The sequence below is a fragment of the Orcinus orca genome, chromosome 2 (genome assembly GCF_937001465.1).
Source record: "Orcinus orca chromosome 2, mOrcOrc1.1, whole genome shotgun sequence".
NCBI lineage: Eukaryota > Metazoa > Chordata > Mammalia > Artiodactyla > Delphinidae > Orcinus > Orcinus orca.
Genome location: NC_064560.1, coordinates 199,362,534 through 199,388,366, shown reverse-complemented (window position 1 = coordinate 199,388,366; position 25,833 = coordinate 199,362,534). Strand labels below are relative to the sequence as shown.

General features: G+C 50.1%; 1 protein-coding gene across 4 annotated transcripts in view; it reads left to right on the top strand.

The window, feature by feature from the left end:
* CDC42BPB (CDC42 binding protein kinase beta) overlaps positions 1-25,833 on the top strand; it is a 121,879-nt gene that overhangs the window by 39,883 nt on the left and 56,163 nt on the right. For all 4 annotated transcript variants that reach the window (XR_007475708.1, XM_049706324.1, XM_049706323.1 and 1 more), the window contains 3 exons: positions 11,971-12,062; positions 18,178-18,261; positions 22,310-22,405. Coding sequence is in view for 3 of the 4 variants with exons in the window: in XM_049706323.1 (XP_049562280.1) it covers positions 11,971-12,062; positions 18,178-18,261; positions 22,310-22,405 (272 nt within the window). In the remaining variant the exon portion in view is untranslated. The remainder of the gene's footprint in view (positions 1-11,970; positions 12,063-18,177; positions 18,262-22,309; positions 22,406-25,833) is intronic.

Genomic DNA, 25,833 nt, shown 5'->3' with positions numbered 1-25,833 from the left:
CCGATGCAGGAGACGCAGGCTCGTGCCCCAGTCCAGGAAGATCCCACATGCCGCAGAGCAGCTGGGCCTGTGTGAGCCATGGCCGCTAGGCCTGCGTGTCTGGAGCCTGTGCTGCGCAACGGGAGAGGCCACAACAGTGAGAGGCCCGCGTACCGCAAAAAAAAAAAGGTTTTTGTCCCATTTTCTCCAGAAGCAATAGTGTGATACATCTGATGGTGGTCCTTCAGGCGTGTCTTCAGCTCATGTGTTTTGCCAGTCACTGTACTGTAATTAGTGACGAGCCTTTGGGCAAGTTGGGGAAGCAGAGGGCAGGCAGCTTAAAGGCCTGGCCCGAGGGGGCCTATCACAGTCTCTGCCTCAGGCAGAAATTTCACTTGAGTTGACCCTTTGTGTTTCACCTTTATAAAGAAGTTCTTAAGCGGGGCATCACTGAAGAAAAGTAGCCATGTGTGTGGAAACGTGAAGGTCATCACAACAGTCAGAACGCTGTTCCACGCCTTCCACGAGTCACAGCTGCTCTCTGGCGTGAGGGGGAAGCAGTAGAAATGCTGGTTAAAGTGGAAGGTCAGTGATGGCTTATTCACCAGGGATGGGGCAGGCAGAATGGAAACTGTGGGGTGGTCTGGACCTTGCAGGTAAAATTTCCCCCCCTCCACTAATGTAGCAGGTCCAGGAGCAGCCCTGCTGTGGAAGGTGTGCTCGTGGGTTATGTTACACCCTCCTCAGAAGAGACCCTCCTCCCGGGCTACACGGGGCCCTTTTTGGGGTGCTTGGTTTACAGGGCTACTCAGTGGAAGTTACTAAGTGCTACCCAGGTGTCATCTATGTGTAACCTGCTCAGTAGAGCTTGTTTGTAACAAGTGTACCTTCTTGGTTGGTAATTTAGCTGGATTCTAGGATAATTTGGGGTGGTATAGTTTAAATATGACTTATAAATAACTGATTAGAAAACAGTGTCATCCAGTAACAATGACAGTAGCTCCCGTGTAATGAGAACTTACTGTATGCTGGGCACGGTGCTCAAAGCTGTATGGGGACTATCTAATTTAGTACTCCGCCGGTGACTTCTTGGAGGAACACTGTTACTCTCAGTCAGCGGGTGAGGAGACAGCCTTGGAGGTGCCAGGGAAATCTGCCAGGCTCGCGCAGTGGCTTGGGGGTGTGTGGGCTTAACACGGGGACCTGGCTATGCGAGTGTGCCTTCTGCTGAGTAACGGGACAGTGATCCTGGGGGAGCTTTGTCCCTCCCCTGCCAGTTTGCTAACCAGTATTCATGCTGTACCCTTGGGTTTTCTTTTTCTTAAATTTAGAATATACATATGTAGGGCGTCTCTGTGACGCACAGAAGAAATGGCCTGGGGGCTAGCTGTCTCGTTGCTGTGAACATCAGGGCATAATGTTGTCGTCTGTTTGTGCTTGTATTGCATGTCTGTGACTTGTATACAGGTATCCCCTGCTCATCAAAAATTAGGTTTCTGCCAGTTCGCTTTTATGAAAGACCTACCTGTTTTTGACAACCAAGAGAAATCCTAGGACGATTTCCACTTTTAGGAAAAAAGGCAAAGAGTGAAAATACCGGTCAGTGTTTATTTTGCTGAGTGCCAGTATAGAGGCAGCACCCTCAGCAGTGGCAGGGGCCCCCGCCAGGCTCCCTCCCCGGGAACCACACTCGGCATCTCCCCAGAGCTGTGCACTGTGTCTGAGAGCATCTCTGCTTTGTCCCTGTGCGTCAGTTAGAAAGATGTGTCTATCCTAAGGTGACTGCTTTACTCCAGTTTGGCTCAGGAAAGGTTTCCTTGGAGCACTGTACTTTGGGTAGCAGGAAATCTGGATGTGACGGTGTTGGCTCTTTCCTATTGTGCTATTGTACACTGGGGTTTTTTTTCTTTTTTTAACAAAACATATATTTGTATTCACATTAGTAAGGGAGTTGGCTTTCTTTTATTATTTTTTATTATTATTATTCTGGCTGCATTGGGTCTTCGTTGCTGCGTTCGGGCTTTCTCTAGTTGTGGTGAGCGAGCTTCTCACTGCAGTGGCTTCTCTTGTTGTGGCTTGCAGGCTCTAGAGCTCAGGCTCAGTAGTTGTGGCACACGGGGTTAGTTGCTCCGCAGTATGTGGGATCTTCCCGGACCAGGGATTGAACCCGTGTCCCCTGCATTGGCAGGCGGATTCGTAACCACTGCGCCACCAGGGAAGCCCCGGGAATTGGCTTTAGAAAAGAGACGTGTGCTGTGAAGGTCACTCACTTTACACAGGTTCTTTGCTTTGACAAAGGAATCCCAAAGGGCAGTGCCACGGCAGCTTGTGGGGGAGACCCGCTGTCTCTGGGTCACTACCTCCTTGATCAGAGGCTTCAAGTGGGACGTGCCACTCTCAGGCAGGAAGGCAGACAGTTCTAAGTGATACCCAGTAGTGAGGCAATAGGATTTTATTTCAGTGATGACAAAGCAAGATGGACCAAATGAAAAGGAATTGAGAAAAGCAATCGATCAACTATGGAGTGGAGGCAAAGATGAAGGAACACGTGACTGACCCCTGGCTCGGTCCCCACGCGGGGTCTAGGAAGGTTAACCGCCTTCACGTGACAGCAGGCTGTTGGAATGAGACTTCTGGTTTACTGTTGATTCAGTACAGCCTCCTCACCCGTTCCCCACCCCAGCTTCTCAGATTTTCACTGACTCAGTCTGAACCTTACTTGTCTTCTGAGTCACAGTATTAAAGGGCTTCCTTTTCTTTCTGTCTTTGTTTTTTTTTAAACATCTTTATTGGAGTATAATTGCTTTCCAATGGTGTGTTAGTTTCTGCTTTATAACAAAGTGAATCAGCTATACATACACATATAAGGGCTTCCTTTTCAGTCCTCTAAAATCTTAAATCTCATTAAGTTAAAATCAGTGTTTGTTCACTTCACAGCATTATAGTTCCTGGTTATCAGCTTATGTGGAAGAGTTCGTGCTTGGAGAACTTTATTTGGGAGTTAATAGGGCTTCTTGGAATATTCAGCTTTCTCAAACTGATTCATATTGAGAAAGATTTGTGACGGGCTCCCTATGAAGGATCGCATTCTGTCATTTAACAAAAAATCTTAGTTATTAAAACAAGTAAAACCCATTTAATGTAATTTAAGCACATTTTTCAAAAACTTTATGGTAGGTGTTATTCTTCCATAGGTGTATCAGCGATCTGAACTGTGAGAACAGATTTCAAGCCATTTTTGAACTATGAACTCCTTCAAAACTGGGACTGGTGGAAGTGTTTGCTTTTCCTGCCACGTGCTGGATCAAGACCTGGCCCTTGCCCTGTATTCCCGGGCCCGTGGGGAGTTCATGCCGTGGGTGCTCAGCAGGGGCTGAGTTCATGTCTGTCTGCTTTATTGTCCTGCCTGTGGCCACACTCCCGGGTCCTTGGGGTACTGTGCCGGCCTCTCCTCCCCTACACGAGACGCCTTGCAGAGCTGCCCGTCACTGTACCCAGCCAGCGGGGGGTGGGGGGTAGTTGCTACAGGCAGCAGAGGGTCTCCATCATGGGGGGGGGGCGGGGGGAACTTCCCAGGATCGGAGCTGCTGTTCACTCCGGAGGGAGGAGAGTTGCCCCTCGTGTCCTCTGCATGTCATTTGGCCGTTGGGCTCCCATTTCCTCATTAGTAAATGTACTGTTTGGACTGGATAATCTGAAAGACCGTTTCCAGTTCTCCATGTGTGATTGCCAAGGGGCTGAGGCCATGTCAGGAGAGAGGCTGGGTGACGCCCAGGTCCGGGGGGAGGGGGAGGCCACGCAGGGCACAGGCAGAGCGGGGCGGGCTGAGCAGGCTTCCCGCTGCCCTTGGGCTGCTGCCCTGTGACACAGTCCTCTTTCCTGACGGGGCCCCTCCCGGGCACTCCTTCCAGCCCGTCTGATCTTATTTCCTCTCTTGATAAACAAACCAAAGGTGGGGGGGAGCAGTCAGTTTCTCATTTCACAACTGTTTTCAGTCACTTTCAGCTGGAGATCCTCCCTCCACCCCCAGTCCTTCCTGGCAAAGCTTTTTCCTGTTTAAAGGGAACACTGGGCTCCCAGTTTTCCCTTGCAGTTGGGACCTCATACTTACAGGTGGTTGCCCTTGATTGGTTGATTGATTCATTGCCTTTTAGGGCATCAAGAGAAATTTTATAGGGGACAATCTTGGGTTGTAGAAGAATGAAGAGATTAGGAAAATTTTCTCCTAATTAAAGTTTAGCTATCAAAGGGCTAAAGCTTTATTCAGTCTTCTTTTGGTGGGAAATAACCCAAGTTTTTGAATATATTCTTACCTTAGAAAAAAATAAAAGCCCTCCCAGTGGAGAAAGTAACCTTTCCTGATGACTGGTGGTTGAGGATGGTTGTTGAGTCAGCTGTGCTTACTGCGTTCCCTTTTGTGTTCCCTGTTTGTGTCGGGGCTTGCGGGGCAGCGGTTTACCAGGTGGAGGTAGACCGTGCCTTCCTGGGCCCTCCAGTCCAGCGGGGAAGATGGCAGTGAGCAAATACACGTGCGAGGCTCACTTATCAGAAGGCTAGCAGTCTCCTGACCTAGTCACCTGGCTGGAGCCAGGGACCCCGAGGACAGTAGCAGATGGTTGGGGAGATGGGGGCGGGGGGGTGCTATTCCACCCAGGGTTGAGCGAGGGCCTGCATAGCTGAAAGACAGGTGTGGTGGGATTGAGGGGAGCACAGGGGCGACGCGGGGCAGGGGGAGGCAGGCAGGACCCAGGCATGCAGCAAGCTCTGAGCATTTAGATGCTATCGAAGAGCCATGCAAAACTTGAGGAATCGTCAGCAGGGGAGTGATGGGATTGTGTTGGTTTTGGAGGAGATGGTACCGTGGGGCTGGAGGGCTGGAGAGGCGGCGAGTGGGTGCAGGAGGCCAGCTGCAGGAGCAGGGGAGCGATGGTGGTCTGCATCGAAGGGACGGGGATGGGGCTGGGGGCTTGGGGAATGGTCTGAGGCTGCAGCTGCAGGTCAGGGTGTGTGTGGTGCAGGACTCCGAGTGGGTGTCAACCCCGGCAGTCGCTGGAGTGCAGAGCCCCGCAGGGCCAGCCAGTCGGCCTGTGCCCGCTTCTCTGAGCCGGAGGGCGGCAGTGCCCGTCTGTCCTCAGCGTAGCGTCCCGGTGCTGGCGCACTTGGGGGCCCAGTCAGTGTTTGCTGACTCGGCAGCTTTTGTTGAGGGCGTGGGAAGTAGAGGTCATTTTACTCTTTCTAAAATTTAGAATAGTGATGTTGTCTTACTTCCGAAACTACCAGTTCATTATCACCATGAAAAGCAAACGTTATTTTAAGCATTACAGCTGATCTGTTTTCTTCAAGCTACCCATAATGTCTGTCTTCTAATCTTAATATAAATGATGTTTAAAATGAATCCCTAATGGTGTTTTGGTTGCTGTGGTTTTGCTTTGCATCCTGAATGTTTTAAGAGTGCATGACAAGCTGTGTTGCACCCCAGTGGATATAATTCATAAAATTTTGCCGATAACATTTTGTATTCTGAGGAGCATTGCAAGCTCTGGGCTTAGTGGAGGAGCATTTATGCTTTTCAAGTGCTACTGCCCTGCTTCCTCCCAGTAAGCTCTAGCTCCAATTTCCTAGCCACAGAGACTGGTTCTCCCCTCCCACCCACCCCCAGGTCAGCTGGCTGTTCTGAAGGGATACTTTTTTGAAAACGTGAAACAGCAGTAGAATCTTGTGAGAAAAATCAGTTTGGTCTGTTCCCTGTCTCAGGCTCTGCAGCAGTAACTGTGAAGTGTCTCCTTCCCCACCCGATCATCCCTGGGTCTTTCCACGTGAGTAAGTGGCACCCACTCATCACGTTGCCCAGGCTGGAAACCCAGCAGTCATCCTGGAGTCTCCTCTTGCTTCACCCACGTCGCAGGTGACTGCACCTCCAGAGGGAAACCGGACGCGGCCTCCTCGGGGCTCCAGGCCCGACACCCCGAGCCCCGCTTACCTCCTGTGGGAAGCGGCGTCCCCCAGCTCTCCTTCCATGCTTGCCCTCATGGCCTGCTTTCCAAATAGCGACAGATGATCTTTAAAAAGAGGTTAAAAACTTGTTTGGAAACAGGTTCAAACTTACAGAAAAGTTGCAAATAACAGTATAAAGAAGTGCCTCGAGGAGCTGAGAGTAAGTTGCCTGCATGGTCCCCCTCCCTGCTGAAAGTTTGGTGTGTATTTCCTGCAGCCCCGGCTGGTCTCTAGCCCCAAGTCAGGAATATGACATTGACACAGAGCTAGCAAGGGATCACCCCAGCCCCAGTCTGCTGTTCTCTCGTAGCAGAGGAGCCTGAGAACCAACGCTCACTCGACTTCCGTGCTGTCTTCCTCTCTCCCTTCTGTGGGGACTCTGGCCTCTCCTGACTTTCATGACTGAAACCGTTGCGGGCCAGTCATTTTGTAGAATATCTCTTCAATTCAGGTTTTCCTCCCATTTCCTCATGATTAAATTCGGCTTTTATAACTTTGCCAGGAAAATCACAGAGGTGACACTGTGTTTTTCTCATTGCGTCCTTTGGGGTGGCACACAGTCTCACCCTGATCACATCACTCTGATCTCTTGGTTTAGGTAACGTCTGCCAGAGTGCACTGCGAAGGCACTGTTTCCTCTGTTTGATCAACAAGTATTTCGTTTGGATGTACTTTGAAGCTATGTAAATATCCCATTTCTCATCAGATATTTTAATATTGATTTATTTAATATCAGTGTGTACTCCTGCTTTTGTTTTATTTAGTGGGCTGGATAATCTGTGACTATCCGTATTTATTTTGATTCACTCCCATTCTTTTTATTTTATTTATTTATTTTTTTGCGGTATGCGGGCCTCTCACTGTTGTGGCCTCTCCTGTTGAGGAGCACAGGCTCTGGTCGCGCAGGCTCAGTGGCCATGGCTCAGGGGCCCAGCCGCTCCGCGACACGTGGGATCTTCCCAGACCGGGGCATGAACCCGTGTCCCCTGCATCAGCAGGCAGACTCTCAGCCACTGCACCACCAGAGAAGCCCTCACTCCCATTCTTTGAGCGCTTTCTTATTTTCGGGCACAAGAAGATGTTCCAGGCTGACCTGCGCTTTCCTGACCCACCTCTGGACTTGATGGAGGTGTCCTGGTCCCTTAGCTGGAGAATGGTATTTAGAAACCAAGATCTGTCACTAGTGATGCTTCTTGCTGCTGGGGTGTTGCCGCCTCCTGGCCCTCTCCAGAGGCAGAGCTAGGGCTTCCATATGTATGTACACACCCATTTATGTCTGCATCTTTTCTGCATCCACATACTGAAAACCACGAGCTCACACTGATGCCTCCACTTCTAATTCAGTGCTGTAGGGTCTGTTCTCCCTTTTTCGTAACTCCCTTTTCTGACAGTGAGGAAGCTGGCCCCCGTTATCCTGAACCTGTTTACTGATGTGATCAGTCCTTCTGTATGTAACAATCTCCTGTCCCCGATGGACGTCCTCCTTACCCCAGCGTCCAGCGTCACCCAGTTTGGGCTCCGACCCCTGTTCCCGTTGGGCTCTGCCTAAAGGAGGTGCTAGAGGGAGGCGGGTGTGTGTGGGGGGGTGGGCCTTGCAGCTTCCTGCCAGCTTCCCTCCTCTGTGGCACCTTAGCAGCCAGCCTCCTCCTGGCAGGAAGTGTCTTCTGGTAGTGGGCAGCTGGTCCCGGTTTGGGCATTTTCCCACACTTGCAGAGACCCCAGCATCAGCTGGCGAGTGCCCCTCTCAGCTCCCTGGGTCCCAGCCCTTAGGTCGCAGCCTTTGTGCTTAGAGACCCCAGTAAACGGCAGCAGCAGCGAGCCTCAGAGTTTCAGCTGGGCGGGGCCCTCCCCAGGTTTCACACATCCCAGCTTCTGCCTTTGGTTCCCCAACCCTAAGCCTAGCATTTGCTTCTCGCACCTGCTGTCTCATGATAATCCACTGCCCCCTTTTAACTTTTTTTTTTTAAGTCTGTATTGAATTTCTTACAGTATTGCTTCTGTTTTACGTTTTGGTCTTTTGGCCGCTGGGCATGTGGGATCCTAGCTTCCTGACCGGGGGGGTCGACCAGAAATCGAACCCTCACCCCCTGCATTGGAAGGCGAAGTCTTAACCACCGGACCGCCAGGGAAATACCCCCTTTCAACTTTCTTGGTTACCTAGGTAACAGTCCTTTCTGTTACATTTTCTTCAAATAACTGGTGTGGTTTCTGTCTGTTGACTCTACCCAGTCCGTATGGTGGGGTCACCTTGTACTTGTGTTGACACTGATTGACACCCCATTTGAAATGTCACTCTTTCTCCTTTTCATGGGTGTAAGTCCTTCCTGTCAGAGTGATTTCATGGCCTCTCAGTACTTGTGTGGTTCGCAGGGTGGTCTGCTGCTGTGATTTAATTCTCTATTCTGGTTCTAGCTAATGCAATCTTAATGATTTTTACATAGCGCTACAATATTTTTACCGTGTCCTCAGAACTGTTTGAAAATATTTAACATTTTTCAAAAATAATGCTTTCCTTCTGGATCCTTTTTAGTGCCCTCTATTTTTAAACATTAGGTTTTGTTCACATAGTTGATTTCCTGTTGCTTGAGTCTTAATTTCTTTATCTTTCCAAGCTTTCATTGGGGTGTTTCCATAGTTCTTCCCCCGTTTATCAGACTGCCCCTGATAAATCCATGTTCATACATTTCAGGGAAATTGTACAGGGCTGTGTAAAATGCATAAGCAACAGAAACAGGTTCTATAAAAAGAGTAAGAGGAAAACTTGTCGAGGAACATCAGGTAAGACAATTGATGTGGAAAGAAAAGATGAAGAGGAAGCTAGCCAGGTCTCATCCGCCACAAGGGACTTCGCGCTTCTCTGCCTCAGCCCTCACTGAGGTGGGAGGAGGGACTTTTTGCCTATTTTAGGGATAAGAAAATTTAGTCACAGAGGAGCAGATGACTTTCCTAAGATGGCATGGCGACCAGGTGTCCCACTTAGGACTTGACTCCTGAATGGAAGGAAGCCAGGGCTTTTCCCTGGGCCTCCTCCTGCCAAGTAGGGCAGGAGTAAACAGAACTGGATAGCGTATCGTTGGACCACTTACATACACACAGATCGCTACCACTAGAAATAAGATAAACACTTCACACCGTGCTCCAACATACTCTAAACAGCAGATGAATAATGGGTTGACTATTTTAAAAAGCCGTTTGACCAAAAATAGGATTGACAGTCAGATTGGTAATGAGTCATGACTTTCTAAGCCTTAATAAGAAAATGACAAAGGAAAAATGAATTTGATTTTGTTAAAAATGATACTTTTATTGGAAGTAATAATTGCTATAAAATAAAAATAGCATAGTTCAGATGAAAAGAGGCAACAGAATGGAGGAGTAGTGTTTACAGCTGTTACGTGTAAGAGAGCCAAAGTAAAGCTCTTACACAGTTGATTAAAAAACATCAAGATGTGATTAATGAGCAAGTGTCATGAATGGATAATTAACATCACAGGGCACAGCCGGATATGGGAGAACACCGCCTCACAGGCATCAAAGAACTGCTGATTTCAAAGGAAGACGAGATGTCGGTGTGTGGCTGTGAGGGGGGTGTGACTCAGGAGATGCAGCTTGGAAGGCAGGTTAGGAACCAGATAGAATGTTAGTGCCCTTTGGAGAGTCCTGGAGTTTCATCCTCAAAATTAATTTAAAATAGTAAAAAATCTGTGTGCATGAAAAGTTCATTGCAGATTTATTCACCATAAGAAAATAATTTAAAAAAACATTTAACCTCTCCATTCAGTAGACACAATTATAAATTGTTGGTGTGTCAACTTAGTGAAATATTATGCAGCTGTTAAAATGTTAGTTGAGTGGTATAGAAACATGAAAAATGTAAGAAATGAGATAAAAGCAGAATACACAAAAATAGCTATATAAACATTGACCGTGTCTACGGTCAGGGGCTGGAATGGGAAAATGTGAAGTTAAAGTGGTTCATGGCACAATTATGGGTGGAATTTTCTTTAATTTCCATGGAAATTGCTGTTTGATTTGCACGTTTAAAACACTGGCCAGCAGGTTTTGTGAATCTTTGGGGTTTTTGTAGAAGCGTCCAGAATGCTGTGTTGAACCCCTGCCAGAGTGAGTGTTTCGGCAGTGTAGCAAGTGTGACTGTGGCGTGTCCTCCACAGGTGGGCAGAGCGGCGCCATCTCCTTCCCACACTCGCTGGCCTGGGGGTGGTTTGTTGGGATTGTGTTTCTTCACAGTAAAGTGGAAGGTACCGTTTGGTTCCCCCAGAAGATGCCAAGAGAGACTGTGAGCTCCAGGGGCTGTTTAGAGTCTGTATTTCCATGAGGATTTTTGGGAATGGGTATTTTAGGTGATATTTGGAAGAAAGGTGAACCATAAGTGACCTTTAAGTTCTAGCTCAAGGGTTTTCTTTAGCCTGGCTTCCCCCCCCACCAAATAATTCAGGACCTGTGTGTTCTGTTCCCTAATCTCTGTGCCAATGGGTATTTACCGTTCTTGGTGCCTGTTAATAGGTGCTCTGGCTTTTGCTCCTTGGATCAGTGAACCATGGTGGTCAAACCTTGGTGGTACTAAGCAACTATATAAGAAAAAAAAATTTGGAGTTAGATTCATAATATGGAGCTCAGTTAGAAGCCCAGAAAGTACCAGATTGCAGGTTTGGGGGGAGATAATTGTAGATGCACGTGTAGTTATAAGAAACAACACAGAAAGAGCCCTGGTACATTTTGCCCATTCCCCCCGCCCCCCGCCATGGGAATGTTGTGAAGCTGTAATCGTGGAGGATTTGAAAAAGATCTGTAGAGAACAAGTAAAAGTTGGCATAAACATAGGGATTTAGATCTGAAGGTGAAAAGAGGAGAAAGGTGTAGGAGATGTAACGGAGCGGCTGCTAGACGGAGCGCGGGTGGTCAGCGCGCGGGTGCTGCTTCTGGAGTCTCACAGCGCGGGGCTTCTGGTCCTGGGGCTGCTGTGACTAATTACCACCAACTGGGGGCGTAAGGTCGCAGAGATTTTTCTTGTGTCTCACAGTTCTTGAGGCCAGAAGTCCAGAGTCAAGGTGTCAGCAGGGCCATGCCCCTCCTGAAGGCTCTGGACGGAGTCTGTCCCTGTCTCTTTGAGCCTTTGGTGGTGGCAGCAGTCTTTGGCGCTCCTTGCTTGTAACTGAATCACTCGAATCCGTGCCCCCATCTTCGCGTGACTGTTCCCCTCTCTGTGTCTCTGATCCAGATCTCTCACTTTTACGCAGACGCCAGTCATGCTGGACTTAGAGCCCACCCCATTCCTGTTTGTGACTCCGTCCTAACTTGATTACATCTGCAGAGACCCCACTTCCAAATCAGGTCGCATTCACAGGTTTTGGGGAGACACTGTCCAACCCAGTCCACTTTCCACAGAAAAGTTGGCTTAGTTTTCTTCTTCCTAAAATGTGGATGGTCGTGGAATGAATTCCAAGAACGTGTGTGCTGACCTCGTGGGAGCGGTGTCAGATGCTGCTCCCAGCCCGGCCCCCGTTACCGTCAGGGGCTCCGCGCGTCTCTCAAGGGTGGTTGCCCGTTGTCGCCGAGAACGCCTTGTGTCCCCCCCCAAGCTGCCCTGTGGCCCTGAGAGCCGGCAGGTGGTGCCCAGAACTCACGGACCTGGTGAGCCGGTGCCTGTGCCGCCCTGCAGAGCAGACGGGTGCCCAGCGGGGAGAGCTCAGCTTTCAGGATTTTTCTAGGGGATCTTTGTTGTGATGGTATTTGTTATAACAGATATTGAAATACAGGTGCCAGTATGAACATCCACATTAATTTGGCATAAATACCGACTTTCCAAATGTTAATGACTTTACAGATGTTAAGTGTCTTAAAAAGTATTCATTCATTTAAAAAGTAAAGTTTTTTCTAAAGAAAGTATAATTTAATGGAATGCCCCAATCAATTAAATTTTTATCTATTGTCAACTTTTTAGAGTAAGTTGTTAATTTTACTTTTTTTAATTTGTAGCTAAACCATTTACACAACTGGTGAAGGAAATGCAACTTCATCGAGAAGACTTCGAAATAATTAAAGTAATCGGAAGAGGTGCTTTTGGTGAGGTAAGATAAACTTATTTTTGTTCATTTTGCCTAGCAGCTCCCATCTAGCAGTTTTAGGGTCCTGTACATTGATTTTGGGACGAGGTAATTATTGGTATCATTTGGAGAGTTCTTGGTGGATAAAATCTGAAAGATAGAGTTAAGGAGAGGAAAAACAAAAACAAAAGCTGGTGACTGGTGAATTACCCTGAAAATTGTGTTGACCAAAATAGTTCTTTCTGACAGATAAGTTTTTAAAAACATCCGTTTGTCAGTCAAAAAAAAGTGTTGGCAGCGGTTTTCAAAAAAATACAAGAAGGGTCTCATCAGAGTGGTGCTCATCGTTCGTAGCTTGCCTACCGTCCTCATGCGATTGTGAGTCCCGCCCCGTGTTTGGAGGAGAACAGCTTGTGCACCGGGTGACCCGCCCTGCAGCTCCCCCCAGCTCCGCCTGGAGCTGCTGTCCCTCCTGCCGGCTCCGGCCCAGCCCGCCGGGTGTGTTTACAGGCGCTTAACTGAACTACATTAACTCCTCTCCTTAGGTTTGGCCTGTGGCACTCCCAGGCTGCGGAGCTGCGCGTGTGGGTTAATGAGATGCTCTGTGTCATGTCCAGCAGCGCGTGTGCTCTGTCCAACACAGCCCTGCTGGATGTGACTCTAAAGTGCTGCAGAGTGGGAGACAGCATTTGTTGTGCACGGTGTACACTTCATACTGGGCAAAATATACGTGGAAAAAAGCAAAGCAGGAATTTAACGAGATAGCTGCTTTGTTCTGAAGTAGCTCATGAGTGGAAACCAGGCCTGTGATCTGTCTTTGAAAACATCTCAGTATTTTTGGTGACTCTTCTGCCACCAGCACCTGATGACAGCCCTGCTTTATTTGCAGGGCTTCAGTAGAATACACCAAAAGAAAACATTCCTACGAAAATGCTTTCAAAATACTCGAGTGAGAAAGCTCTGGCCTGCCTGAGTGAATGTGGGCGGTTGTGTGTTGTGCCCTCATTTCTTCCTTGGAAACTGCCCTGGCCTCAGATCAGACCCCAGCCCCACGCTCTGTGGCGAGCCCCGTCTCTCGTCCTCATACCCTCCTCTCCCTCACGCAGCCTGGTCTTCATACCCACCCCTTCCCCAGCCCACTCCTAAGAGCGAATCTCACCAAGGAGTGGGTAGGGGGGAAGTAGCGCCCCGGGGGGGCTGCTTTGGTGGCAGCCTTGGCCTCTGGGACGGCATCTCCTCCCAGGCTGACCTCGGAATGACCCTGGATCCAGGACTCCCCGACCGGATTCAGCTCTGGGCTGGGACGGGATAGGGAGGTTGTTGGGGTTTTTTCCGGTACGCGGGCCTCTCACTGTTGTGGCCTCTCCCGTTACGGAGCACAGCCTCCGGACACGCGGGCTCAGCGGCCATGGCTCACGGGCCCAGCCGTTCCGCGGCATGTGGGATCTTCCCGGACCGGGGCACGAACCCGTGTCCCCTGCATCGGCAGGCGGACTCTCAACCACTGCACCACCAGGGAAGCCCGGGTTTTTGTTTTTAAATATTAAGGTATACTTACATGTAAAACGCACAGATCTAGGTGTATGGTTTGAGTTATGACAGATGTCTACACCTGTGTAAGCAGCACCCCAGTCTATGTAGAGCATTTCTATTCCCTAGAAAGTTCCTTCCTGTTTCTTTCAAGAGCCTCCACCTCCTGTAAGCCCCACCCTTCCCCAGGTGGCCACTCTCCCGATGGCCGCCAACAGGGAAAAAATTGAGTTCTGCATAGAAATAACAGATCTCTGAGCTCTAGTTACGATGTGATGAGGTAAGGGAGGGTTTTTGTTGTTGCTCAGTGAGAAGAAAGAGAAAGACTTTGAAAGCTAAACCCAATTCAATTCGCTATATGCTTTCACCGACCGGCCCCCTTGTACCAGGAGTTGTGCCGGGCTGCTGGACACAGCGCCGAGCAAGGCCCAGGCCCATGCGGAGCTCCGCAGTGACAGCGAGCCCGTTAGGGTGTTGGGGGCCAGGGGCAGGGAGAGACTCCAGGGCAGGAGCCGGGCGGCCTTTGGGAGGAAAAAAGAAAGCACAGGAGAGAGCGTGGTTGTGTCAGAACAGCCGGCGGTTACTTTTAGTGCTCTTCTTTGCCAAAGGACTTGATGTGAAACTCAGTTCCTGAGTTTAAAGAAGGTAACATCGATCACTTTTTAGCTCTTCCCACATGAAGAGAACGTGTTCTCGGAGCCCCCCCTTTGCCTTTGCTCCCTCTCCAGGCTTTAGCAGCTGCTTTGTGCATTCCCTCCCCCCTCTCCCTCCATCATCTCTCCCTGGGCCCTGTGGCCTGCGCTCAGCACGCCAGCCCTCCTTGCCCAACTGCTCTGGCCTCGTGGCCATTCTGGGTCCCCTGCACACGAGCGCCAGCCTTCCTGCCACTAGAATTCCGGGCTCTGTGGCTTGTATTGCCGCCACCGCGCTGCCTCCCTGGGATAGTCTCGTAATCACGTACCTGAAATGCAGCTAACTGCAGCCTCTCTGTCTCTGACAGCACCAAGTGGGTCACAGAAGTGAGGATACCCTTAATCATTGTTGCGTCCAGGGTGTTCTTCACATACAGTTCTGATTGAATGGCAGGCCAGGGAAGGGTGAGAGTCTGTGTGCGCCCCCGCCTTGGTGCACAGGTGTGTGTACCTGTGCTGCTGAGGCCACGGCACGGGCTGCTCAAGAGCCCTGCCCCTGAGAAAGAGCTCACGGAGTCCAATTTGAGGGGAGTGTATGAAACGCTTACCTCAGCGGAGTTTAGCAAAACGTTTCTAGATTATTATTCAAACAAGGATTGGAGTCCTGGGGCATTGCCCTTTTTCTGGAGCACAGTGGCTTTGAGAACACCTTCGTCCTCCCCTCAGCGTCTCGGGGACAGTGGCCCAGGAAGTTCCTAAGACCCTGGCACCCTTCTGGAGGCTCGTCCCTCAGCTACCGGGGTGCGGTGCCCAGGGCTATGCTTTTGGCGTGACAGCAGCCCCCCGCAGATAACTGCGTGCCGGGCAACCCCGGCCTCGAGCCCCTGGAAGCCTTGCGGCCACTGGCTACACCGCTGGCCCACTGGCAAGATGAGAAGTCAAGCCCGGAGTGGGGGGCCTGGCCCCAGGGCGGGCTGTGGGGCACCACTTGAACCCCACCTGCGTGACCCAAGGCCTGTGTGTCCAGACACTGTGCCCTGCCGTCTCTCTTGTTCCTAGAATGACTTAAAGAAACAAAGCTTTGAAAGCTTTGTTTAGAAACGGTTTCAAATTAACAGAACAGTTGTATGAATACAATGGTTCAAAAACAGTCTAACCCTTTACCCAAATTCCCTTTTGTTAGCATTTTATCACATTTTCTTGATATTATAGCTGTGCTGCTCTCCCTTGAGCTTGCTCCCTCCCTCCCTCCGTGTGTGTGTGTGTGTGTGTGTGTGTGTGTGTGTAATTTTTACTGAACCACTGTGGATAAGTTGCTTACGTCAAGCAAGACCCTCTACCCGTAATACTTTAGTTCCTGTTCTGATAGGCATGGTCTTTGACATAACCACAGTTCATAAACTCAAATTGAGAACTGATAGAACACTTTGTCCAGTCTGCTGTCTTATACCAGCTTGGCCCAGTGATGTTCTTTGTTTTACCTTTTCCCTCTTGTACTGGATCTGGGCTGGCATCAGGTGTTACACTTAATTGTTGTGTTCCAGAATCACTTTTTAATGTTTTGTAAAATTACTTTGATTTGTATTTCTTTACTTAAGTGTCTAATTTTGGGGAGATTTGTAGGATTATCATCTCTCTCTGAAGGAATTCAGACTAAGTTTTTGGCTAGGAAGAAGCTTCTGGTAAACCAAACAAGATTCTCTAAAAATTATTTCTTTTATAGGTCGTTGTACAATAGAGAAGGTTTGTTGTTTTTGGTTTTTTTACATTAAATTTTACTTGTCTACTTATTCTTTTGTTTTGGCTGCGTTGGGTCTTGATTGTGGTACGCGGGCTTCTCATTGCGGTGGCTTCTCTTGTTGCAGAGCACGAGCTCTAGGCGTACGGGCTTCAGTAGTTGTGGCGCACGGGCTTAGTTGCTCTGCAGCATGTGGGAACTTCCCGGACCAGGAATCGAAACCTTGTCTGCTGCTTTGGCAGGCAGATTCTTAACCACTGCGCCACCAGGGAAGTCCTTGTCTACATATTCTTGGTTTGATACGTGTTTTCCATGGACAGATACATTCTTTTTCCTTCTACGTATTTTATCAGAGCCATCTTGCGTGTTTTCTGGAAATGGTCTGTGCCCTAATAGGCCTCTTGTAAAGAAATCAAATTTCCTGTGTTCTGCGTCTCATTTCCAGCAAGATCTGGATCATTCATGAGGCTCGTCATTTTCAGAATTTCATTATTTTCCTCAAAGGTTAACAACTCTACCATTCTTGCCAAGTTAGACCTTTTGTGTAGTAACTACTATGTGGCTTTTTTTTTTTTAACTCTAATATCTCACCTATCTGGATTATAGCTAATTCCCAGGAAGAAATAGACACTTCTAACATGATGACAAAGTGTGTGCCCAGAATTCTTGTTCTTAGACATGTCGGAGAGCCCACAAAGCCTTTATTTACGCACCGTTTATTTTTAATTTATTCAGAGTCGTAGCGAGTTTGGTCAGTGGTTTCTAAGACCGTAGCGAATAGACAGCAGCTTAGGTGTGGTGTGCCATGGAGTGGCAGTGAGAGGGGTGACTGAGGGCGATGGCCGGAGCGTGATCTCGGTGTACTCGTGGGCAGGGGGCCCTGGCTGGGAGCCCTGCAGAGGAGGGCAGATGCCTCTGACCATCTGCAGGCTCTGGAGCCACATCAGGGCACGTCCTGGGGACCCCCAGCCCCGCCCGCCGCCATCAGGCTCCGGGAGGGTTATATCTAATTATGACGGTCAGTATAATACAGTCCTAAAAGGCACGCACCTGAGGATGAGCCTCTGCCGCTTCTTAGGCACGTTGTTTAACCCCTCTGGGCCTCAGGTTTCACATCTGTAAAGTAAGGATATTAGAAGTAGCCACCATCTGGGGCTCTGGAGACGATTAGCTGAGAGGGTGCAGGGCCATTGCTTGGCACAGCTCCGGGCATGGGAAGTGGTCCGTGAGTGTCAGCTCTCATGGTCCCTTCAACGATGTTGTTGTGTGGTGGTGGTGTTCAGAAAGTAAGGAAGTAAGTGATTCACTTTTAGAACTCTTTGTTCCAACCCTGCTGTGTGGCCGCCTGCCATTGGCAGCAGAAAGGCTCAGCAGTTATTATCACTGCTTATGGTTTTGTGAAGGGGACTTAGGTCAACGAATGACTGTTTTATATAGGGTAGGGTGTACCATATGATGGTGCAGACATCACATCTGGTGTTGGTAGTAATGGAAGAGTTCATTTGAAATTTGATGAAGACCAGGAGTCCCAAGAGGACTTCTGGAAGAGGTGGCATTTGAGTTGTACCTTGAAGAATATGGCTGACAGCCAGCACACTAAGGGCTAATAACTACGTGCCTAACCATTCTGAGCACATTAACTGTGTTGACTCATTTGATCCGCACAGCAGTCTTAGGCCAGTCCTGCTGTTATCCATTCTAGTTGTAGAAACTGAGGCACAAAGAAGTGAATTTGCCCAAGTTACATTCCAGAGCCCCCCTAGATACTCACCAACCCAGTGAAGAAAAGATCCCAGAGTTAAGCCCAGGCACGTGCAAAGGCTGGCCGTGGGCATAGAGGTGGACACGGGCATCGGTGGAGGCGGGTAGGCGTGAGTGGGGATGGAGCCCTTGAATGCAGGGGGGGAGCTCGGGAGCCACTGACGAACTTCAAAAGCCATTACTGTGAAAATCCCCAGACACACCAAAGTAGAGGCCAGCAGACCCCCATGTGCACCGGTGCTCAGCACTGAAGCGTTTCGGACTGAGCAGGTGACATCATTCAAGCTGCAATGTAGTTAAAATCAAGTTTTGATGCTTAAAAGGGCAAATCTTTATTCACATAGAAAACTTTACTTTCCTTAACACGTCATTTTCCAGGGTTTCCAGGCAATTAAGATTTCCCTGTAGTTATATGAAATGTGCTGACCTTTTGTGTTCCGTTGACTAAATTTTTGCTAAACTCCCATTTGTGTGGCAGGTTGCTGTTGTCAAAATGAAGAACACTGAACGCATATATGCCATGAAAATCCTCAACAAGTGGGAGATGCTTAAAAGAGCAGAGGTAAGTGTGGAGCATTAAATAAATAAGTAAACAGGGGTTTATATGCACGAAAAGGGGTGATGAAGCCCAGCTGGGTAAGACCACATCTGGGCCTTCCTTCCTTGACAAGGGCAGGCCGCTCTTTGTCAACAGGACCTCAGCCCCCTCCCAGCGCCGTCTGCCTTGGTGTTGACTCATTACCAGGTGTCCTGCTCACAAGCTCCCCCTCAGGTGTGTCTGCAGGGGCAGTTTAAAACCTCCATGGAGGGACTTCCCTGGCGGTCCAGTGGTTAAGGCTCCACACTTCTACTGCAAGGGGCCTGGGTTTGATCCCTGGTTGGAGAACTAGAATCCTGCATGCCTGTGGCATGGCCAAAAAAAAACCAAAAAACAAAACAAAACCCTTCAGGCATTTATCTCAATTCTGCTCCCTCTGCAGAAGGAATTATTGAATTTGGAAATGTTTTGTATTCCCTCCTCGAGGGGAGTGAAGATTATAAATAAAAGTAGATGACTGCTGCATGGCAGCCTCTGACCCGCTTTTTCTTTCTTCTTCGTCCATCCCTGTGGCGGCTGTTTCGTGCCCCCGACCCCGCTCTCCCCAGCCCCACGCCCAGCCCCCACTGAGACACAGGTTCTCCCTCTGGTCCTTGCCAGACTCACCTCCACTGCCTCCCAGTGTCTGTACCGCCCGCCCTGTGTGTTCCTCCATTTCACATTCACCTTGGGGCCAAGGGTCCTTCCTTTCCAAGGGCACGTTGCCATCAGCCTCCTGGCTTTGTCCTTTCTGAGCTGCCCCATCACTGTCCTTTGTCCTCTGATTGGCTCAGTGCCCGCTCTGCACCCAGGCTGCTGTTCCCCTCCTCACACCGCTGCTGCCCTTTGTTTGCCCGGCTCTCTCCCCTCCAGAATCGGCCACCTCCTCCTTTCGACATTCCTTCTTGGTTTCTGGCCTCTCTCATCCTGTCACTAAACCCTCCTCGTGATTCTAGGTGGCCCTTTCCTCTTTTGTTCTGGATTTTTACCTGCCGATGACAGTCGCCACCTTGTGCGGACAGTACACACGCCTCTCACTGAGGCCGCGTGGCTCTCCTGAGCTCAGGTTTTCCCTCCCTCGCCGGGCACTTCCGCTTCAGCATTCCCCCCCCCGCCCCCAGCGTCTCAGGTTCATCATGTTAAACTGCGTGTGGCTTTTCCTCCTTCCCTGTCTACACCCGTTTCCTCTTTCCAGCTATGGCACCCAGCACAAGGTCTTACACCTGTTTATTGCTCAATAAATGCATGTTGGTTGACTGAGTCGTCACCAGTTTTGCAGCCACCAGGGCTCGAAATGTGGGTGGCCCATGACTCGGCCTCAGGCACCCCCTTCCGAGCCTCCGTCCCTCTTGGCTCCGCTGGTGTCCTCCCCGCCATCCTCACCCATCACCTTCCTCACCTCGTCCTGCAGCCTCGGCCCTGGCAGCCCTTCTTCATGTCATCACTGGCATGTTGGCAAACACAGGAAAATCACTGAAGCAGTTCTCTTGTAGGGGGAAACGTCTACTGTTGCATGAAAGTTTGGGAAAGGAAATAAGTGTTTGGGGAAAGAAATACTAGCAGCAAATTCTATTGAAGTTTATATTTTTACAGGAGTGATTGGTTTTTGAAAGGTGATAGCTGAGCCATACATGGTATGACTTGTTATGTTAACCTCTGGAGTGAAGTGTGTGTGAGGTCCTCAGGTTAGGGAGAGGTGATTCTCACCTTATCATACTAGTTAGTATTTACCCAGATGTCACCGTGAGTGAGTACATTTTAGAAAAGTAAATATTGCTTTTTAAATGTAAATCTGGTTACACAGAACCTATTTAACTGGCATACTCAGCGCCAAGTCCAAGATTGTCTGCTAATCATGGTGATTATCCTAGAATGTGTACAATGGGCTGTAAGTGTATGTGTGTGTGATACCTACAAAAATGTAATATAGATACAGTGCTGGTTAAGGTAATTTATCTTTTTATTCACATTTCATTTAGTAGGCTTATTGTATTGTATTTTTATTTTTTTAAGTTTATTTTATTTATTTATTTTTGGCTACGTTGGGTCTTCATTGCTGCGCGTGGGCTTTTCTCTGGTTGCATCGAGCAGGGGCTACTCCTCGTTGTGGTGCGCGGGCTTCTCACTGCAGTGGCTTCTCTTGTTGCAGAGCCCAGGCTCTAGGCATGTGGGCTTCCGTAGTTGTGGCACATGGGCTCAGTAGTTGTGGTTCACGGGCTCTAGAGCTCAGGCGCAGAAGTTGTGGCACACGGGCTTAGTGGGATACACGGCATGTGGAATCTTCCCGGACCAGGGCTCGAACCCGTGTTCCCTGCATTGGCAGGTGGATTCTTAACCACTGCGCCACCAGGGAAGCCCTTTGTCGGCTTATTTTAAATATTTAATTTTATAATGTTGACTTCAAAAACTCATCTTTAAAAGCATGAATTCAACAAGAGTTGGCAGTAGAAAAGTCACTAGGCAATGGAAGTTCATAACTTATAGACCGGGCTGGGCTTTTAGTTCTTTATTTTTTTTGGTCATAAAAAAAAAATTAGAAAGTTTATCTGCTCTTAAAACTATTGAACAGTATGTACATTTCCTCTCTATGGGTACCATACTGGCGATCCTGGTTTAAGAACGGGCTTTATGCTGAATGTTGTCAGGTAGGCACTTGAGGATGTGGATCAGAACCTGGTGGAAACAGTGTTCCAGACACTGGGGCTTCCGGGCTGGCCCCGGCCCCAGGACTCAGGTTTTCTTTCTGCTGCCCCTTCCCCAGGCCTGTGGTCTGGGGGCCATGGTAGTTTCAGAACCACTTGTCTCTGCACATCTGGACGTTGTTAAGTTCTCTCATCTGCTTCAGTTAGGAGAATAGGACACATCTACCTCAATCCCGTTTTCAAAAGCAAAAAACTCTTTTTAAAAGTTTAGAAAAGAGGGCTTGCCTGGTGGCGCAGTGGTTGAGAGTCCGCCTGCCGATGCAGGGGACGCGGGTTCGTGCCCCGGTCCGGGAAGATCCCACATGCCGCGGAGTGGCTGGGCCCGTGAGCCATGGCCGCTGAGCCTGCGCGTCCAGAGCCTGTGCTCCGCAAAAGGAGAGGCCACAACAGTGAGAGACCCGCGTACCGCAAAAAAAAAAAAAGTTTAGAAAAGAAAAACTTGTAGAAAAACAAGTTCTAGAGGTCACCAGAAGACTCTGAGAGAACAGGTGGAGAGCTTGCTGTGGTGCTGTGTGTGCAAACCCTCCCCTAGGGGTGCTGTCATTTTCCTTAAGCTTTGCAAGTTGGAAATACAAGGAGGAGTTAAAATCTTCTGTGGTCAAGAAAGAGGACATCTTATTATAATTATGCCGAAGACCTAGTTCCTTTTAAATACAGATTCTACCTGTGTATTAAAGCTCTTAAAAAAAAATCAACAACCCACAGCAGCCTAAAAGACGGCCTTCTGCCCGTGTGCTGCAGGCCATGGGTCTTCATAGGAAAGTCCTGTTAGCATCATGTGCATCAGTGTACTGTAAATAAATCACATTTCTTGAGAATAACCGACCCAGGTCTGTAACTCAGATCAGTAAGCAGGTTTGTGCCCTGTCCGGCCAGCCGTGTGGCTCCTGACCTGTAGTCCTGCGATGGGGGTGGGGTGGAGGGGATGGGACATGAGGGGCAGCCACACCACAGGCTCCCCCGAGAAGTCGGCGACACTGGAATGGGGGGCAGCTCAGAAGCTGTAGCTGAAACGCACGCGTGAGCTGGGGTGGACCTGGCGTGCTGGCCCTGGAAGCGGCGTGTGTGGGAGGGTGGGTGCAAGCCCCAGGTGGGGAGGTGAGTTCTCAGCGGCCCTTGGTGCACCGGGGTGAGGGTCGGGCTGCAGGAGCAGGAGAGAGCAGAGGTTCAGCTGGTGCCAGGAGCCCCACTGGGAGGCGGCGGTGCGCCTGGGTCCCTGCGTCCCAGAAGGCCGGGGACACTGTTTCCAGAGCCTCTGTCTGCTTGGGACTGTGCTCTGCAGGGCACTTTCCTGATGGACACAGACTGACTTTCTCCCCAATTCTTTACAGACGGCTTGTTTCCGGGAAGAACGCGATGTGCTGGTGAATGGGGACTGTCAGTGGATCACCACGCTGCACTATGCCTTTCAGGATGAAAATTATCTGGTAGGTGTGGGTCACCAAGAACTTAAGGACTCTATCAAATGGCATCTCACTGAAGGGTTTCGATTCCTTTGTGCTGCCACTAAAAAATGAGTGAGACACTGGAACTGTCGTTGCCTAAATGTGTATTTGACAGATAAAACTGAGGGTTTGTTTTCATGTAATCATCAGGTGGACTTTTTTCCTCTAATCACTAGATAAGGTGCTTATTTTATTCTTGGTTTATTATAAACTGGGGGTTTAAAACATTTTCTATCTTGAATTACTAAAAGAATAAGAAATTGCTGTGGGGATTTAAAATGTTTGACCCTTTAACCGAGTGGGTGTTTCTGCCACGTTTCCCTGACGGCCAGGTCGGGTGGCACGTGCTGGTTTGCAGCCCTCCCCGCTGGAGCCGCTGACACAGGTTTTGGGGTGACTCTTGGTCCCCTTGTTCTTGTCACCTGTTTGTTCTGATTGGAGCTGGGGCTCACTTGCAGTGTAGGCTAATCAGCTTTGTGATTCACGTGTGTGGGTAGAATTGCGCTCGGACGCCTAGCAGAACAGATGCAAGACAACCAGTTTGGAGTGAAAGGGACACCAGACTTTTGGCTCAGGGCCTGCGTGACTCCACAACTGCTTTGTTAGGACTTTTAACTCTGAGAATGACTTTCCAGGTTTGCCTAAACCTAAAAATGTCCGCACCGTGGAGCTCTGGGTAGACGGGGCCTGGGCAGACCTCAGGGAAGCCGGTCTCAGCCCAGCTCCTCTGGCCGGGGCACAGCTGGCATGTTTCCCCAGCAGTGGCCGCACGGGGCTTCGAAGGCAGGGGCCTTGGCTGTGTTCTCGAGAACAGCTGACTTGTAAGTTCACCCTCAGTAGTGGGCTCCATTTGCTTACAACAAGTGGAGTCATGGAGGATTTCTTTTATTTATCTTAAAATAATCTCTTGCAGACATCAGAGAACTCCCTTGGATACAGTAGTCTAGGATTAGGTGAAATAGTTCGTTATAGTCTTTATTTAGATTGAAAACACATGTGTCTGATGGACGGGGCAGCTGGGGTTTATTGAGCACAACCTGTGGGTTATCGCGGTCAGTCTTCCCAGTGGCCAAGTGAGTCAGGCATTCATGATTTTTCACCATTTTATGAATGGGGTCTGGGGCAAGGAGGGAGGAAGTCATTTGTCCAAGCTTATCACACAGATACAGGGATTGTGCCAGGCCCAGCCCGGGCCCCTCTGGCAGGAGGTGGTGCGCGGTGCCCTCGCTCTGGCTGAGAAAAGAGTCCTCCTGCCCTGGGGCCATCTTTCCATAACCCGTTGCTTCTGGGACCAGTGTCCCTGCGTTGAGTGGACTGTCTCCAGTTCACTTCCTATTTTGATAAGAACTGAATGAAATCTCTAAGGAGTGCTAGTCTGGGTCTGCACAGAAGGAAGACAGCTTTTTTTGTTTCAGATGGTTTCCCTGCAGTCAGCGTAGCGTGTTGCCAGCTGATTCTGAGTTAGAGCAGCCGGTAAGGAATTCCGGTGATGGAGCGTCTTCTAGAGTTTGGGAGCTCCCCAGTCAGACGTACGGTGAAGACCGCGGAGAGAAGGACGGCAGGGGCCCTGGCCCTTCCTAGTTCGTGAACACGGGGCTGCAAGACCGGGTTTGGCTCCTGCCTCTGCCACCCACGAGTGGCGTTTTTAGGGGCAGTCACTGCCCTGCGGGGAGGAGGTGAGGAGGAATGAGGCGGGAAGTGAGCGGCCTGAGTGCCGCTGGGGCGCAGGGTGCAGCGGGGTGAGGGGTCTTCCGTGACACGGAGCCCGCCCCACAGAGCCCGCTTGTGTTAGAGTTGCTACTGTGGGTATCTAGACTGGGCGTTTCGTAAAAATTAAACTTGTTTCACCAGTAACTAAAAGGGTGTTGCCTTATCGACTCAAGTCAGGATTCTGTGTTATGTGACAGGGGACATAATTGGTAGCGTTCTCTTATTCCAAAAACACGTTTCTACTTGCCTGCCCTATCAGCCTTTGCAGGTTACTCTTCTTGTAAACTTGTTTTCCAGGAGCCCATCAATCGTACTTGGCACCGCTGTGATACACTTTTGTTTTTCTTTTCGGATTTCTAGGTGGACAGGGAAACCGCTGAGCTCCGCTAGATGCGGCGCTTGCCTCACTCCCACTGTTTTCTTTAGGGGCACCCGACTCTCCTTCACCCGTGTGTCCGTCCGCAGGTGCTGTGGTCTGCTCCCCCGGATTACCTGCGCTCTGCCCAGCTGTCGTTCTGCCCACCCTCCCCAGCGCTGTCACCTTGCCTCCTGCTGGGCCCCTCTCTGGTCCTGCTCTCGTCCCTCCCCCTCGAGTCTGCCCTGCACAGGGCAGCCAGAGGAAGCTATAATCGTGGAGCAGGATGCAGCTTCTCGTGGTTCTCAGAGTGGAGCCCGACGTACCTGCCGTGGCCCGCGGGGCCTGGCCTCAGCCCGTCTGCACTCGCCACGCTCTGCCCTAGTTGCCGGTTCCCGTGTCTCCAGGGCCCACGTTCCTGCTCCTCTCAGTCCCTTTGTCTGGAAGGCGACCCTGGCCCAGCCGGCTTCCTTCTGCCCTTCAGACCCCCGGGCCTGGGTCCTCGCGGTGTCCGTGTGCGGGAGCCGCCAGTCGGGCCCTCCCACGCCTACAGTTGGGTTTTCTTCCTGGTCCCGTCACTCTGAATTTCTATGTTCACCTCCCCCCACGTGGTGTCAGCCCCGTGGAGGAGGGACCCGTCGTCTAGCGGGTGCCGACAAGTTTGTTATTGAGAGAGTGAGCGAGCAGACGTCCTTTGAGAGTCGTCTGTGTGACCGGAGTTGTACCAGGCGTGGGAGCGACAGGACTCCCGCCCGTAGAAGCCGCTCTTGGGTGGAAGGGATGGGTGACAGTGCCAGGAGGCCAGGGTGGGAGGCCCGACTGAGGCTGCCGTTGGGCAGGAGGGGGCAGGGAGACCAGGGAGGCTTCTCAGCGGAGGGGTCGAGTGAGGTGAGTCTTGAAAGCCGAGTTCTGAGGCAGGATGGGAGGGCTGTTGAGAACAGGGATCTGCAGGGAAGGCTTCCTCCTTAGACAGGCCCGGCCACGGGCTGATGGCTGCCCTCTCCCAGGAGACACTATGCCTCATTTAAGACCAAGGACCTGGAGTCCAGTTGCCTGGGTTCGCATCCTAGCTCTGCTGCTTGCTAGCTGGGTGACTTAGGCTGCGTCATCAAGCCTCCTTTCCTTACCTGTAAACCACAGTCATGACAGTAGCTGTGGCCAGGGCAGTTTTGAGGATTAACAGTGATGGTGGCTGTAAGGCGTAGAACCTGAAGGCACAGCACATTATAGTTACACCACGAACGGTAGCTCTTAGTACTAGGGTCTCCATAATACTAAAGGATTGTCTCTCTGGCTGAGTCATCGGGGAGTGGGATTTCCTCTCTCTGTTCATTGGTTAAAAGTT